At 51.8% G+C, this 16,441-nt stretch overlaps 2 protein-coding genes across 4 annotated transcripts in view; one reads left to right on the forward strand and one right to left on the reverse strand.

Annotated features, from left to right (window-relative positions):
- Nucleotides 1–1,380: 1,380 nt before the first annotated feature.
- On the reverse strand, nt 1,381–7,127 carry Zfyve19 (zinc finger, FYVE domain containing 19). Of its 3 annotated transcripts, none has more exons than XM_013010212.1 (11): nt 6,957–7,127; nt 5,610–5,731; nt 5,346–5,396; nt 5,011–5,129; nt 4,743–4,888; nt 4,407–4,515; nt 3,485–3,694; nt 3,031–3,110; nt 2,161–2,259; nt 1,943–2,079; nt 1,381–1,866 (listed from the first exon to the last, which is right to left on the reverse strand). In XM_013010212.1, the coding sequence occupies exons 1-11, from the start codon at nt 7,008–7,010 to the stop codon at nt 1,791–1,793; spliced, it is 1,203 nt and encodes a 400-aa protein (XP_012865666.1). In that variant the 5' UTR covers nt 7,011–7,127; the 3' UTR covers nt 1,381–1,790. The 3 variants fall into 3 exon arrangements, with proteins under 3 accessions (XP_012865666.1, XP_012865665.1, XP_012865667.1); XM_013010211.1 differs by having other exon boundaries at nt 1,381–1,862; nt 1,933–2,079; XM_013010213.1 differs by having other exon boundaries at nt 1,933–2,079.
- Nucleotides 7,128–7,317: 190 nt separating this feature from the next.
- Nucleotides 7,318–16,441, forward strand: part of Dnajc17 (DnaJ (Hsp40) homolog, subfamily C, member 17) — a 28,780-nt gene continuing 19,656 nt past the window's right edge. The window contains exon 1 of the mRNA XM_013010214.1: nt 7,318–7,423. Within this exon, the coding sequence (XP_012865668.1) occupies nt 7,346–7,423 (78 nt within the window). The 5' untranslated portion in view covers nt 7,318–7,345. The remainder of the gene's footprint in view (nt 7,424–16,441) is intronic.

The following is a 16,441-nucleotide window of genomic DNA, read 5'->3' on the forward strand; positions in this document are numbered from 1 at the left end:
ATCCATCCATCCATCCATCCACCCACCCACCCACTCACCCATACATCTTCTACCCATCTATCCACCCACCCATTCAAATAAGTCTTAAAAATCCAAAAATGAGCCAGGGGCTGGTGGCTCACACCCATAATTCTAGCTACTTGAGAGGCTGAGAAAAATCAGAGACAGAAAAATCATGAGACCCTTCTTAAACCACAGCTGGTTGCAATGGTACGAATGTGTCATAGAGCTATGTGGGAGGCTGAGATTGGGAGGTTCGAGGTTCTAGGCTAGCCCAGGCAGAAGTCTGTGAGAATCTTGTCTCCACAGAAGGGAAGCTAGAGGAGGTGGTGTGTGCCTGTGACTCCTGCTGAGAAGCCTAATAGGCTGATCACGGGTGGGGAAATGAAGTCCTCAGTTCAAAATCCCCAGTGATCCCTCACCCCACAAATGGAATTCACAAGGGAAGTTCTCAGCTCTACTTTGAGATCATATTCTAGTAAGGCCCTCAGGCCCAATCTGGCTAAGATACACAGCATCCTGACATCATCAAGAGGAGTCCAAGTGACGAAGATGATTCTGAATCCCGGGGGCATCTGGGAAGGCTAATCCCTCCTCCACACACAACTGATGCAGGTGGCCTCAGGTGTGTGTGGGGTCTCTCTCCCTCTCTTGGGTTGGCACTAGTGGGGGACGAAAGAACACAGAGGCTGCCAGGCGCTGGTGGCTCACATCTGGAATCCTAGCTACTCAGGAGGCTGAGAGCTGAGGATCACAGTTCAAACCCAGTCCGGGCAGGAAAGTCTGTGAAACTGTTACCTCCAATAAACCACCAGAAAACCGGAAGTGGCATTGTAGCTCAAGTGGTAGAGTGCTAGCCTTGAGCTGAAATGCGCAGGGACAGCGCTCAGGCCCAAGTTCAAGCCTCATTACTGGAAAACAAAACAAAACAAACCGAGAGGGTCTGTAGAGGAGAGTATGTGTCACAGGGTATGGGTCCCGGCACTGGTCAAGACTTGGGTGAGAGTCTATGGTAGGAGGCTTGGGACGGGAGCCCTGAGCCGAGCCCTCCTCAGTGAATAAGGAAGTTGCCTGTGCGTGCAGGAAGCAGTTTGGAGGAATGAATATTCCTATGTACTTTTCATGAGGCCCCTGGGGTGGGTGGGACTGTACCTGCTGGGAGGGGCTAGCGGGATGGCTCAGCCTCTTTTCTCATTCTGGAATTGTGCTTATGGCCTGCTCTGTTCTGCCTTTACCACCTCACAGGGCGAGAGGTCTAGAGATCTCAGTGTACCTCAGTGAAAAATATATGCTTAGCACATGTGATGTTCTGGGCTCACATCTCAATACCACTCCGGAAAAAAAGAGAGAAACTGCACTCAATGAATCAACAGACTTTATTAGATCCATAACATGTCAGGGTAGGGCCCTGGACCTTGAGTCAGGCTGCCGGCTCCTCCTCAGGAGGAGGAGCTTCCTCCTAAGGAGCCTTAGGTTCTTTCTGGTCTGGGGACCTAGCTCAAGCGGTAGAGCACCTGATTAGCAAGCATGAGCTCCTGAGTTCAAACGCCAGTGCTGTCTTCCCCATCCTGTCTCTCCCTTTCATTCTAGGCTTCTTGGAGAAGGACCTCCTCTGCTTCTCTTTCCCTCTGACTTCTCCAGGCATCCTCTCCAAAGGGACACTGAGGCTCGGGCTGTGGTGTGCCTGGTCCGCTGCCCCTGGTTGCTGAGATTGGCTCCAGAGGTAAGAGCCCGGCCTGCAGGCCGCCGGTATCCCTGCCTTCCCTGGAGGGCCAGGTTTCCCTCAGTGCTCACTCATGGCTGTTTCGTGCTGGGTGGTAGGCGGACACTTGGTGCTCTTTAAGCTCAAAGGCATCATGGCCCTCCCTGTAGAGCAAAGGGATGCAGGTCAAGAATCACAGGCAGACCTCCTGCCCCCCCAGAACATTCTACCTGCACGCACCGGAAGCAGCGGGCACAGTAGAGGTCTCCGTCGCAGCCCGCGCAGCGCAGTGTGGCATCCTCATTGCAGATGCAGCACCAGGGCAGCTCCTCCTCCTCACACTCAGGCCTGGGAGCCACAGCCTGGGCCTTCGGGAGCTTGGGAAAGTGGGAGCGGTCAGCCAGGCAGGGAAGCAGGCAGGGGGAGGCCCGGAATGTGCGTCTGGGGGCTTTTCTCACCTCAGACTTTGCCGAGAAGGGCTTGGGTCGGGAGCGGGGAGCACGCTCCTCAGGGATGTTGTAACCACTTGCCTCGTCCAGGGCAGCTTCTTCAGAGAGCTACGGACAGGCGAAACGGTGCTACTCCCTGCTCCAGGTCAAGCTCCCTGTCCCAGGATTTCTGTGCTCTGGCTTCAGCCTCTCAACTCCTCATTTACCTCTTTTTTTTGGAGGGGGGTTGGGGTGGGGTGGGAGACTGGTCACATGGCTTGAACTCAGGGCCCAGGTGCTGTCCCTCAGCTTTTGTGCTCAAGGCTAGTGTTCTACCACTTTGAACCACAGTACCACTTCCAGCCATTTTGGTGGTTAACTGGAGTAAGAACCTCACACTTCCCTGTCCAGGCTGGCTTTAAACCTCTATTCTCAGATCTCAGCGCGCGCGTGCGCGTGCGTTGGGGCTTGAGTGCTGACCCTCAGCTCTTCAGCTCAAGGCCAGCACTCTACGGCTTGAGCCACAGCGACACTTCCGGTTTTCTGGTGGTTTACTGGAGATAAGAGTCTCTTGGACTTTCCTGCCCAGGCTGGCTTTGAAACGTGCTCCTCAGATCTCAGCCTCCTGAGTAGCTAGGATTACAGGCTTGAGCCACCGGCACCTGGCAGATCTCAGGCTCTTGAGTAGCTAGGATTAGGTATGAGCCACTGGTGCCTGGCTTCTAGTTTACCTCTTGCCTGCAGGTGCTGATTTCCCATCTCAAGGGAGCAAGGAACAGTAGGGTCCCAACTAGAACAGGAGCTACAGAACCACTGTCCATCCAGCCCTAGAGTGGAGGCCAGGCGAAGGGGGCCAGCAGGGAGGCAGGGAGGCGTGAATGGTGCCCAAGCCAGGCCCACCTGCTGCATGACTCTCCGGATGGCAGTCTCCTCATCCTCCTCGTCGTCACTGTCTGGAAGGCGATAGTCCTGCAGGGTCACTTGAATAAGGGAGAGAGAGGAATAGGAGAGGAGTGAGGGTGGGTAGTTTTACCTAATGGCTGACCATTTGCTTCCAGAACTGGCTCATTTCCCAGGAGTGCTTGTTCAGAGCTGAGAAGCCTCCTTACCCACCCTGATCACACCTTGTCCCTCCCTCCCTGACTCCTGCAGACTGGGCCACCATCACTCAAGCAGCCCTAAGTGTAGAGTAGGAAAAGCAGCCTCAGCATCCCAGGGGATGGAAGGTCCCCCTGCTCTGGGATGGTCATGACTCATGGCAGGCTGGACACAGGGACCCCTAGCACCTGCCTCAGCCCTGGCAAGGAAGGTGGCCTAGGGAGACTTGCCTTGGCCAATGGACACCAGTGCGTACCTTTGTCAGGGTCTTGTCCCCGCAGCACAGCTAGCCGCTTGGCCAGGGCCAGGACGCGCTCCTGCCTGGTGTTCTCCTCCCGTAGCTCCACCGCAGCCTGGGCCAGCAGCCTGCTCTTCTCCTCCTCCAGGGACTGGCTGGCCTGCCCCTGGGAATTAGTACATGGGTTCCCAGCACCACCCTGGTTGAGGTCATTCTGGAGGGAGGCAGCTGGTAGGAGTAATGAAGTCAGGGAGGCATGTGAAGATCCTACCCTAGATACCTCTAAGCCCATTCTCAACTCTGTGTGTGTGTGTGTGCGCGCATGTGTGCGTGTGCGTGTATGTGTGCGTGTGCGCGCGCATGTGTGCGTGCGTGCATGTGTGTATGTATTTTGTGTGTGTGCCAGTTCTGGGGTTTGAACTTAAGAGCCTGAGCACTGGTTCCTGAGATTTTGTACTCAGGGTTAGCACTCTACCACTTGAGCCACAGCTTTACTTCCAGCTTTTTGGTGGTTAATTAGAAATAAGAGTCTTGTGGACTCTTATCTCAGATCCCAGATCCCAGGCTCCTGAGTAGCTACGATTGTAGGCTTGAGCCACCAGTGCCCAGCTTCCAGTAGAATTTCCTATGAGGAGATCACAACAGTTACTATGAGCCAGACACGGTCCCAAGCACTTATTAGATCAGCTAATTTGCTCCTCTGGACTCCCTCACGAGATACCACACATGAAAAAGTGAGGGGCCACAGGCTTTGATAGGCCGGGAGTCACTGGCTGATTCTAAAGCCAAAAAACAGGACCATCAGGACTACTCTGGCTCTCTTTGGAGTAAGTAAATGGTACCTGTTTAATATTGATCGCTATAGTCATCTCCCAAAGGTGTACACAGTGGAGCAAGAGGCAGGGCGTATGACCCCCAAGGAGTGAAGTGCAGCGGTTACCTGGGCCTCCTTGTTCCAAGCTCTCATCGATAGCCCCCTCAGCCGCCAGCTCTGTTAGCAGACCCTGCGTCTGCTCAGCCATGGTCCTGGTATCTGGTGTCCAGCGTGTCTGTGCAGAGGAGGGCAGCTCAGTGGGCGATAGGAGTGTGGGAAAGGCCACAACCCAAGTCCAGGAACAGCCTGGGTCTGGGGCGGATGCTGAGAAGTTCTCAAAGCCCGGGGAAAGGGATGAGTTCAAGGTTCGTACAACTGAGTGGACCTGGCAGTCCCCTCGACAGCACCGAGTGTCCCATGGCCTGCCTGGCAGCGGCTGAAGGCTCAGGCCGCAGCACTCACCGGCTTGGGGGCCTGAGAAGGTGGAACCCTGCCCTGCAGTGCAGCAAGTCGAGTCTCTATCTCCTGGATGGAAGGGGTGGATCCCTGAAGTTCATTCTTCAGTGCAGCCAGCCGTGCTTCTATCTCTGCCTGTGAGGGTACTGCCTCTACAATTGGTATGGGGTGAGGGTGAGGGAGAAGCTTGTAAGGGTCACAGAAATCTCAGTCCCAGGAGCCCCAGACAACGTCTGGAGGTCACTCCACCCGCCCCCCCCCATTCCCCACTCACTGGGCTTGTTCTCCTGGTGGAGCCGTGCTAGGCGCTCAGCAATGACTTGGTCTTCTGGAGTCAGTCCTTGGTTCCAGGAAGTCCTAGACTTCTGCTTGATTTCCAAGGCTGCCACACGCCTGGCGGGATATAAGATGTCCCCCATTCAGATCATGCTAGGCAATCTTCACTGGCTGCTGCCCATGTGCTTGATGGGCTGTTTCAGCGCCCAAGAGGGCAGCTGGGGGCCTGAGAGTGGGCATACTCCTGGATCTAGAGTTGGAAGAGAGGCCTACCATGGTGTCCTTGTCTGTTCCCCTTTTCCATTTGTCCTTTTTTTTTTCTTCAGTACTCACTTCTTATAGTTCTGAGGTGGTGACCACTTGGAAGCATTGGTAGAAGACCCTCTAGAGAGAAGAAATTTGGTGTCAGAAGTCCTACTATGGCTGGGCTATAGCTTCACGGTAGAAGATCTGAGTTAAGATTTCCAGCACCAGGAAAAAAAAAAAAGTCCTGCTCTCCCACCAGTCAGCCCCCCTCCCCCGCTTCCGTCTGCAAACTGGTGGCAATTATGGCTACTGCCATGCTTGGCTGAACCCGTGTCAGTGCTGGTCTCTCACCTGGTCAGGACCCCGTGGCACTGCTTGCAGACTTTCTGTTGGGTGTTGCCAGCCCGAGGCACCACTGCACTGAAGCTCAGGCAGCCGGAACAGAAGGCCCTGCCACAATTCTTACAGCCATACTGCAAGAAACATGAAGCAGGAAGGGTCCCACATCTCACCTCTGCCCCTCTGGGCTCCTCCCAAAGAGCAGACACCGAAGTTGTGAGTAGCTGCTGGGAAGAGCAAGAGGAGTGGTCCCTAGGGTGTAGGGAGAACTGGGCAGAGGTTAAAGCATCTCTTGGTATCTAGTCTTTTTTTTTTTTTTTGTCCATTGTGGGGCTTGAACTCTGGGCCTGGGTGCTGTCCCTGAGCTCTTCAGCTCAAGGCGAGTGCTCTACCACTTGAGCTGCAGGGCCACTTCTGTTTCTCTGGTTGTTAATTGTAGATAAGAGGCTCCTGGGCTGGCTTTGAACCTTGATCCTCAGATCTCAGCATCCTGAGTAGCAAGGATTACACATGTGAGCCTTCGGTGCCTGGCTTCATCTAGCCTTTTATTTTAATCAAATAAAACCTCGTGTAAAATTAGCATGCTTTCTACTATCTTCAGTTCCCTGCCATGGGAGTGTAGAAGACAGACAGGTAAAGCCCGGTGCTTCAGGCCCTTAACCCTTCAACCAAGGAGAATGGGAGAGTGCATAGCCCATGCACTACTCTGCACATGCCTTCTCTGCTACAGCAGAGATGCTGGACTTCTGGGTGAGGCATAACAATAGCCTCCATTTATTAAGTACTTCCCGCGTGCCAGGCACTAAGCACAGTACTTAAATTTCATCATCTGACTCCATCCTCGTTATTTCACTTAGCCCAGTTGTTCGTCCTTACCCTCCCGATTTTAGCAGCAGCACAACCAAGGTCACCCCATGAATAAGACAGCAGACTCAAATCTGAAGCCTGACCCGCCCCCCCGCCCCAGGCTTCCAAGTTCTTGGTGGTCCAGCCTTTCTACAAAAGCCATGAATTCATCCCATCGGGTTCCCAGGATCTCCGGGTCACAGAAAGTCTGCGGTTCCTCAAGGGAGGGCGACGTGGGGTGTGGGGAGTGGATGAGCAACGCCTTTGCCATCGTGCCCGGGGGGGGGGAGGGAGGCGGGTAAAGGGCCGGGGCGCCGGGCCGCGCTGACCGGGGGTGAGGGGGCACACCTGCGCGGTGGGAGAGCTCCCCCACCCCCGCCACCGCCTCACCGGGAACGGTAACACCACGTTACAGAAATGGAAAACCTCCGCAAAGCAGCCGCACAAGCCGGCCGTGCAAATGCGGGGCTGCTCCCTCCGCGCCGGTCTCCCTGCCAGGGAGGGTCCACCCACCTCCTTCTTGAAGAGGGTGAACTTGACAGCGCAGCCGTAGCACCTGCTCTCCATGGCGGCTCCCGGAGCGGCTGGACCCGCAGGTCCGCTTCGGGCAGGCGGGATCGCCGCCCGTGGGCTCCTCACTCAGCCCCGCCGCCCTCCACACTCCCACTCCCGAGCTTCCGCGGCGTCCCGGGGCTGACCGAGCGCGGCAGAGACGGGCGCGGGGGCTGCCGGGAATTGTAGTTCTCTTCTGGCGGCGCGCTACTGCCGAATCACTCAAACTGGACCTAGAACACGTCAATTCCCAAAAGGCTAAGCGCGGATTGGCTGGCTTGGAGCCGGAAGTCCCGTCACACGCTAGGACTCCTGGGAATTGTAGTACAAATCTAGCCGGGACAGGAACCATGGCGGTGGCCAAGGAGCTCTTACAGATGGACCTGTACGCTCTGCTAGGTATTGAGGAGAAGGCGGCGGATAAAGAGGTGAGGGCGGTGGCGAGGAGTGCTGATTTCGAGCGGACTAACGGCCCTCCCTTCCTATCCTGGCGCCTTGCCCGCAGCTCTCTTGGTTCGGCCGGGCTCTGGGCGGGAACGAGGGGCGACCGGACGGTGGGCTTCCAGAACTTTCCTAGGCGGTGTGAGGGCCTCAGGAGGAAGGGAAGCGCAGAGGCCTCCTCGGGCCGGCAGCTGGGCCTTCGCTGTGGTGCCAGTTAGGGAGCGGTCTGGGCCAGCCTGAGAGGGAAGCTGGCTTCGCCTGCCTGGCTGCCTCTGTGCGCCTGCGCAGCCTCAGTCTGGGATTCCCGCGACCTGACTGACGGCCTGCCCCTCCCCTCCCCTCCCCTCCCACACGACCTGCCCCTCCCCTCCATTTATTTATTTATTTCAAATGCTAAGTCTATTTTACAGGCATATTTCTGAGGTTACTTCTAATTTGGGAAATGTAGGAAAATAAAGGTGCTTTTTTATTTTTTACCATAGCTAGAATTCATATTTTCTATTCGGACGATGAGTTCGTAAGCATGAACTCGATGCAGAAGTCGCAGTTGCTAATTCATCCTGAGTCTAAGAATTGTTGTTGGTTGCACCTTCTGTGTGTTGCAGATGGATAGCAATCATGACCGGAACGCTGGGCAGTTTTGGGAATTAAAACAATTTAAAAAAATTTACTTTTTATACCAATGCTGGTGCTCGAACTCAGCACTTAGCTGCTGTCCCTGAGCTTTTGTACTCAAGACTACCACTCTACCACTTGAGCTGCAGCTCCACTTCTGGCTTTTTTGGTACTTAATTGGAAATAAAGAGTCTCAAGGATTTTCCTGCTTAGGCTGGCTGTGAACCAAGATCTTCATTCAGATCTTAGCCTCCTGAGTAACTAGAATTACTGTCATGAGCTACCAGCTCCCACCCAATTTTGGGAATTGTGCATACGCCTTTGTGCTCACTGGCAGTTATAGTGAAGAAACTGCACTTCTGAGTCAGACTGCCTGTGGACTGGCTCCGTGACTTATCTAGTTGGTGGCTCTGAGAAAGTGTGTAACTTTTCAGAGCCTTGATTTCCCAAAATGCAATATGAGAATGTTGACTGCCCTCTTCCTTTGCCTGCATTGTGAGGCCTGATCCAGCGAAGCACTAAGCTCTTAGCAATGCCTGACACAGAGTGAGCACTCACAGTATGGTAACTCTTTTCATGTCATAGGAAGGTTTTAGTTTCACTCACTCATTCATTCATTCATTTGTGCTGCTACTGGGTTTGAATTTAGGGCCTGGGCCCTGTCCTTGAGCTTTTTCTCTCAAGGCTGGGACTTTCCCATTTGAACCACAGCTCTACTTCTGGCTTTTTGGTGGTTAATTGAAGATAACAGTTTCATGGACTTTCCTGCCTGGGCTGGCTTTGGACTGATACTCAGATCCTCAGATCTCAAACTCCTGAGTAGCTAGGCTTTTTAAAAATTTTAATTTGTTGTTGTTGGGGCTTGAATTCTGGGCCTGTGCGCTGTCCTTCAACTCTTCAGCTCAAGGCTAGTGCTCTACCACTTGAGCCATAGAGCCACTTTGGTTTTCTAGTGGTTAAATTGGACATAAGGGTCTCATGGATGTTACACTGGGCTGGCTTTGAACTGCGATCCTCAGATCTCAGCCTCCTGAGTAGCTAGGATTATAGGCATGAGCACCCCACTTTTTAAAACTTTTTAAAGGGGAGTTACCAGGATTTTGAATTCAGGATATCACATTTGCTGGACAAAAGTGTCTGTGCCTCCATTTCTGTGTGTGTGTATGTGTGTGTGTGTGTGTGTGTGTGTGTTGTGGGGCCTGAACTCTGGCCCTGGGCGCTGGCCCTCAGCTCAAGGCTAGCACTCTACCATGGAGCCACAGTGCCACTTCCTGTTTTTTTCCTGCCCTGGCTGGCTTTGAACCTTGATCCTTAGATCTCAGCTTCCTGAGTAGGATTACAGGCGTGAGCCACCTGAACCCGGCTTCGATTTTGTTGTCGTTGTTGTTTGTCTCATTATGTAGCCTAGGTTGCCTTGAGATCCTCACCTCAGACTTCTGAATATAGCACCATACCTGGCTTTTTTTGCATTATAAAGTCTGATGTAAATCACCCACAACTTGAGGGTAAGGATGTCCTCTACACTTAACCTTCTAACTCATTACAGTCCTGATAGATCAGTGCTGAGTCACCTAACAACCAGTAATTCTCATTTGAGGTAGGAGCCAGGGGAGAAAGAGATAGGAAATCGGGTAGAACAAAAGTGAGGGTTGCCAGAGTTCACTATTTAATTCAAATTAGAGTCATGGAGTTCATGGCCAGTCCATGTGGGTGTGGTAGGACTTGAGGACTAAATAAAATATCACTTTTTTCTTGGAACTCACACAGTATAGTAAGCATTGAACTCAGAAATAAACTGAAAGACATTCAATAAATATATGAGGGCTGGGTGCTGGTGGCTAATGCCTGTAATCCTGGCTATTCAGAAGGCTGAGATCTGAGGATGACTGTTCAGAGCCAGCCCAGGCTGGATGTTCATGAGACTCTTTTTATTTGGTTGGCTATAGGGCTTGAACTCAGGGCCTGGGCATAGCTCCACTTGTGGTTTTCTGGTGGTTAATTGGATATGAGAGTCTTGTGAACTTTCTTGCCTAGGCTGTCTTTGAATCTCAGTCCTCAGATCTTAGCCTCCGGAGTAGCTGGGATTACAGGCATGAGCTGTAGATGCCCAGTTCATGAGATTATCTGTAATTAACCAGAAAAAAGCTTGGAAGTAGAGCTGTGGTGGTAGAGCACCAGCGTAGAGTGAAAAAGCTAGGGGACAGAGCTCAGGTCCCCGAGTTCAAGCACAGCACAAACGCACATGCACACCAAATTGCATGCAGGGACAAGCTGTGGGAGTGAAGGGAAAGACCGGATTTTTATGTTTCGGGATAGGGGATGACTTCCTGAGGAGGTGCTTTTGTGCAAGACCTCAGGGAAGGAAAGATCTGTAACTGCAGAATCAGAGACTATTCACAGCCTCTGCTGCTTTTATCAAGCCAGAGAGGCTGTGAAATGCACCCATCTAATGTGTGCTCGTTTAGTGAGCGAGCAGGCCCATGCTCGAGCCCCGTTCAGATTCTTCCCAGTCTGTATGTACCTTTCTCTTTTGTGTGTAGCAGCCTTGTTAAGCAGGTGCTTAAATTGTGTGTGTGTGTGGTGGTGGTGGGGGGCTTTTTCTGTTTATGTGGTGCTAAGGAATCGAACCCAGGGTCTCATGTATGCTGGGCAAACACTTTACCATTAAGCCATATTTAGCCCCCTTCTCCCCTCCCCCGTGAGCTTTTTTTGGTAAAAGCTAGTGCTTTACCACTTGAGCCACAGCTTCACTGCTGGCATTTTGGTGGTTAATTAGAAATAACAGTCTCACAGACTTTAGTGTTTTTGCTGGTCTTGGGACTTGAACTGGGCTGGCTATTGTCTCTGAGCTTTCTTGTTCAAGGCTAATATTCTACCAATTGAGCCACAACTCCACTTCTAGCTTTGTGGTGTTTAATTGGAGATAAGAGTCACATAGACTCTAAGGGCTGGCTTCAAACTTTGATCAGCAGATCTAAGCCTGTAAGTAGTGAGGATTACAGGCATCTGCTACTGAGCTTTCTCAAGCCTAGAATGCTGTCACTCGAGCCACTCTTCTACTTCCAGGTTTTGGTAGTTAATTAGAGATAAGAGGTTTACAAACTCTTCTTCCTGGGACTGGCTTCAAACTGCAGTTCTCAGATTTCAGACTCAGGGCCTGGGCTCTGTCCTTGAACTTTTTCACTCAAGGCTAGTGTTCTATCACTTTGAGCCACAACACCACTTTCAGTTTTTCTGGTGATTAACTGGAGATAAGAGTCTCACAGCCTTTCTTGCTCAGACTGGCTTCAAGCTGGGATCCTCAGATCTTGCCTCCTGAGTAGCTTGGATTACAGGAGTAAGCCACTGGTGCTGGCTATCTCAGAATTTTTATTTTCTGCCTCCCAGGTAGCTGAGATTATAGGTGTGAATTATTGTGCCTAGCCATAAATTATGTGTACTTCTTATATGTAAGAATGTGACACATCAACATTGTTTCTTAAAAATTGAAGGACAGAAAACAGAAAAGCTTGAAAGCAGAGCTTGGGATGAAGGTGTAGCAATCAAAGTGCCTTACAGAGCTGGGGGCTGGCAGCTCATGCCTGTAATCCCAGCTACTCAGACGCTAAGAGCAGAAGCATCAATGAAAGGCCAGCCTGGACAAAAAAGTCTGAGATCCTATTTAAAAAAAAAAAAACAATTAAAATTTACAAACCCAGGAAAATAGTAAATCAAAACAGAACCCGAAAGTCCCACACGGCTGCAAGTGTGGCTTGTTTGGCTGAAGCCGGCCCAGCAAGCACAAGGTTCTAAGTTCAAACCTGTACCAAACAGAAAGGCATCGGGGCATCACCTAGAGTTTGTTGAAGTTGTTGCAGATGAACCAGGTTGTTTTCCAGATTCATCTGGAAAGGTGTTGTTTGGTCCCGCAGGTCCTGTCTTTGGAGGCATCTCAGGACCATTTCTGCTTTGTTTTGGAGATCGGGACTCAAACTCTGCACCTGATTCTTTTGCTTATTGGCTGGCACTCTACCACCCCAAAAGGCTTGGTTCTCCCCCCCCCCCCCCGTCTGTCTTGGTTTGTCTGCTCTCTGCAGACCAGGTGCCGAGACCTGGGGACGGGTGGGCCTGGCCTCCATGTCCTCCCGTTTCTGAAGTGGTTCTCTCACCCCTTGCTCACGCCGTCTGGCTTGAAGCTCTGGAGTTTTGAAGTTACTTGGCTGTGTGCTAAGTTAAAAGGAGTGATTCATTTCTGTTTGTACACTGTAAGCTATTCATTAGCATTCAAGATAATACTTCACATTTATATGATACCCAAGTGCTTTCACATAAATTATCTCATTTGATGTGATCTTCAAAACAGGGCCGTGAGGTAGTCCAGAACTATTAGCTCCAGTTTATAGATGAGAAAACCGAGACTCAAAGAGTTTAATTGATTTGGCCAGCTAAAGTAGCTAGTAAACGCACACCCCCTGCCCAGACCTGAATTTCCTATTCCTCTGTCAGAGCCTTTTGCATGACCTGCTCTTCTGAGTAATTAGGGCAGCTAGATGGCCCGTGGGCCCCGAGAGCCGCAGACTCTGGTAGTGGCGCAGGTAGATTTCACTCCATGGGTAACGCTGCCTGACCTGGGCAAACCCAGCTGTCCTGGACTGGGATAGAAAGCGGGAGGAGTGTGTTACAGTTAAAGACTGTACAGTAGCCCAGCGCTGGTGGCTCACGCCTGTCATCCTAGCTACTCAGGAGGCTGAGCTCTGAGGATCACGGTTCAAAGCCAGCCCGGGCAAGGAAAGTCTGTGAGACTCTTATCTCCAATAAACTACTCGAAAACCGAAAGTGGCGCTATGGCTCAAGTGGTAGAGCGCTCGCCTTGAGCTGAAGAGCGCAGGGACAGTTCCCAGGCCCCCAGTTCAAGCCCCACGACCGACAAAAAAACAAAAAGACTGCACAGTAAACTTCCCAGTGAAGCTAATGTAGCATTTGTCATATTTCTATCGGAATGGCCGCGTTCCCTAATTTTCCTGTTCCTGTGTACTGCTGTTTACTTTCTTTAAACTGCAGTACGTCCTTTTACTAACATGAGACCCTAGAGAGAGTACTGACTGGAAGGGAAGACTACAAGTGGAGGCCAGATTCTGGGGGAGGGAGGCGCTCCAGCAGCACTTAGGGATGGCCTGAGGACCCAGATCCCATGCGCCACAGGGGCCAGGCTTTGGGAGAAGCTTGCCAGACCCAGTGCCTACTCCGTGCGTTCCTGGCAGACTGTACATGGAGCACGGTTCGCGGCTTGAGAGATGGTGGTCCCCCTTCCCCCCCCCCCCCCCCCCGCCCAGAGTCAGGCTCACATTTGGGGTCATTGAGCTGAAGGGGATGGTCAGGGGGTGGCTGCCTCCCTGCTCTTTGTCTAACTTGGGCTGGGCCCACAGTCTCTAAAGTGCCCTGGTATTTGGGGATTTCTTGGAAGTATTGTCTCAGCGTGGGCCACAGATGGAAAGGAGTGAAAGTGACTATGTTTCAGGCAAAAGACTCTCAGATAAGTGCCCAGCTCTGTGTTCCCTTCTTGCCTGTGACTTCAGACAGCCCCATAACCTCTGGTGCTCCTGGAGGAGATGTCTGCCTCTCCCAGCCTGCGCTGATGACTGCCTGGGCTCTGATTCCGGCAGTTCTCAGTCTGCTGGGGCCTGGCATGGATGCAGGGTGATTCATTCACTGGATGCTGTGACTCTCCCGTCCCTGTGCTCACTCACTTAGGGCTGCCTCCCTGTGTGTCCTTATCAGAGTCCAGCCGACCTGCCTGACTTAAGAACTGGGCCTCAATGGACCTCTTACTTACCTGGCTCCAAGTTGTATTACAAGAAAGGACAGCAGCCTTTAAAAAAATAATGATCTCTTCTTTGTAGGGCACCTTTCTTTTAAGTTAATGATGGCTGTTTTCTATTTATTGGCTCCCTCGGCCCTTGCTTTTCTGAGTGAGTCACGCGTTTCTTCCGTCCGCAGAGGTGAAACTGGAGGCCCTGCTGCCCTGGGGCAGAGCTCTGTGGAGGTGGCCAGGACCCGCCAGCCCCCTGCTCTGGACTCCAGTTCTGGAGCTGGGGGGGGGGTGGTGGGGGGCTAGTTGGCAGGTAACTCAGTGATGTGATGATGTCCCGATGTTGCTGTTGGCGGCCAACGTTTAGTTCCCACGGTGGCAGTCCTGAAGGTCTGTTTTAGTGAGTTCCTCCCTTTTGCAGTCTTGGTGTTTCAAGTGGAGATTCTAGCAGCTAGAGTAGGGATGGTGAAGTAGGGTCAGAACAGCACCCATTTCCTTCTCCTCCGTGGACCTGACATACTTACGGATTCTACTTATGTTTTTGTTGAGAGCAGATAAACAATTGTCCCTTTCACTCAACAGCTATTTGTTTATCTGTCTGCCGTGGGACTTGAACTCGACCAAGGTACTGTCCCTGAGCTTTTGTGCTCAAGGCTTGCACTCTACCACTTTGAGCCACAGCGCCACTTCCAGTTTTTCTTTTTTTGTCAGTTGTGGGGCTTGAACTCTGGGCCTGGGCACTTTCCTTGTTTTCTTCAGCTCAAGGCAAGCACTCTACCACTTGAGCCACAGCACCACTTCTGGTTTTCTGGTGGTTTACTGGAGATAAGAGTCTCATGGACTTTCCTGCCCTGGTTGGCTTTGAACTGCAATCCTAGATCTCAGCCTCCGGAGTAGCTAGGATTACAGGCATGAGCCAACAGCACCCGGCTCCACTTCCAGTTTTATGGTAGTTAAGTGGAGAGAAGAGTCTCAAAGACTTTGCTGCCTGGGCTGGCTTCAAACTGTGATCCTCAGATATCAGCCTCTAGAGTAGCTAGGATTGCAGGCCTGAGCCACCCGTGCCTGGCTTCAACAAATATTTACTGTCTGCCTACAGTCAGATGCTATTCAGTGCCTTTTTCTGAAACTTGGGGAGAGCAAAACTCCAGGCCCTTAAGCATAGTCTTTAATGTGTTTCCAGTGGCTGGCCCATTGGCATATGAGACTATTGAATCATTTGATACATGACTGGACAGACAGACATGTGTGCTTCATATTGGCTGCCTGTGGCCATATGCCTGTATTGAAAATTTTGTATGCCCGTGGATGATGTTATACATACCCATATGGCCCTTGGCAGAAAAAAAAAGATTCTTACCCCTCCAAAGAGAACCCGTGTGCTGTCACCCAGAGAAGAAACAGATTAGAAGCACATCTAGTCTGGACAGTCTAGGAGAGGCTGACTAGCAAAGCTGTAGGAAGACGGTGAAAAGGAGTAGGATTTTAGCTCGTTGCCACGCCACGATGCTCAGCAAAGCCTGACTTGGCTCTCAGAAGCGCTGGACTGTCTTAGAACATTCAGTAGTTGAGCTTGTGAGGCCTGGAAGACAGACTAAACTCACCTAGTGTCCTAGGGAAAAAAGGATGCTGACAGGTGGTGAGGCTTTAGAAAGATGCCAGCAGAAAGAACAACCTCTGTGAGTCGGTTTTGCTGTACGTCTTCGGAGGTCTTGTCATGGTGGTGCTGTGCCTTGGAGAAGCCTGGTCGTCTGGAAGCCACGGTCTGGCCTGGTGGCCAGCACTCACACATCATCCTAGCTACTCAAGAGGCTGAGAGCTGGAGGAAAACGATTCCCAGCCTGCTCAGACAGAAAAGTTTGCCAGATTCCATCTCCAGATAACGAGAAAAGAGCAGGGCTCAGGTGGGAGAGTGCCAGCCTTCAGGTGGGAGAGTGCCAGCCTAGCAAGTGTGAGGACCTGAGTTCAAACCCCAGTGCCGTGGGACCGGAAGCGTGGTTGAGTAGTAGAGTGCCAGCCATGAGCGTGGAAAAGCTGAGTAAGAGGGTGAGGCCCTGAGTTCAAGCCCCGGCACAGGCAAAACAAGCAAGCAAGCAAGTAAACACAGCTCCTTTTTGTGAAATCTGAGGAATTCAAGCGCTTCCCAGTGCTAGAAGACCAGAGGAGTTAGGTGACACTTGCAGAGGAAGCTGAAGAGTTGCGAGAGTTGGGGGCAGTGTGGAAGCGTCAGCAAGCCCACCTCAGTGGCCCTGCAGACACAGCTCCTATTGGCGCTTCCAGCCTGGAGTCCTGGGCTCCCAGAGTCAACCTCCATTCTTTATATTGCATTTCTTGGTTTTCTTGAAACTTCCTCTTCTTTCCAATTAGATCATGATTTTTAAAAATTGGGCTGGTGGCCTGGTTCAGTGGTAGAGTACTTGCCTAACAAAGGCAAGGCCCTTGTTCAGTACCACCAGAAAAAAATAAAGAATACTGGGCTGGGAAGGTGGCTCAGTGGTAGAGCGCTTGCCTTTGCATGCCTGAGGCCCTGGGTTCGATTCCTCAGCACCACATAAGCAAAAAGAAAAAAAAAAACCGGAAGTGGCGCTGTGGCTCAAGTGGC

This window comes from Dipodomys ordii, unplaced genomic scaffold (assembly GCF_000151885.1).
Source record: "Dipodomys ordii isolate 6190 unplaced genomic scaffold, Dord_2.0 Scaffold11, whole genome shotgun sequence".
NCBI lineage: Eukaryota > Metazoa > Chordata > Mammalia > Rodentia > Heteromyidae > Dipodomys > Dipodomys ordii.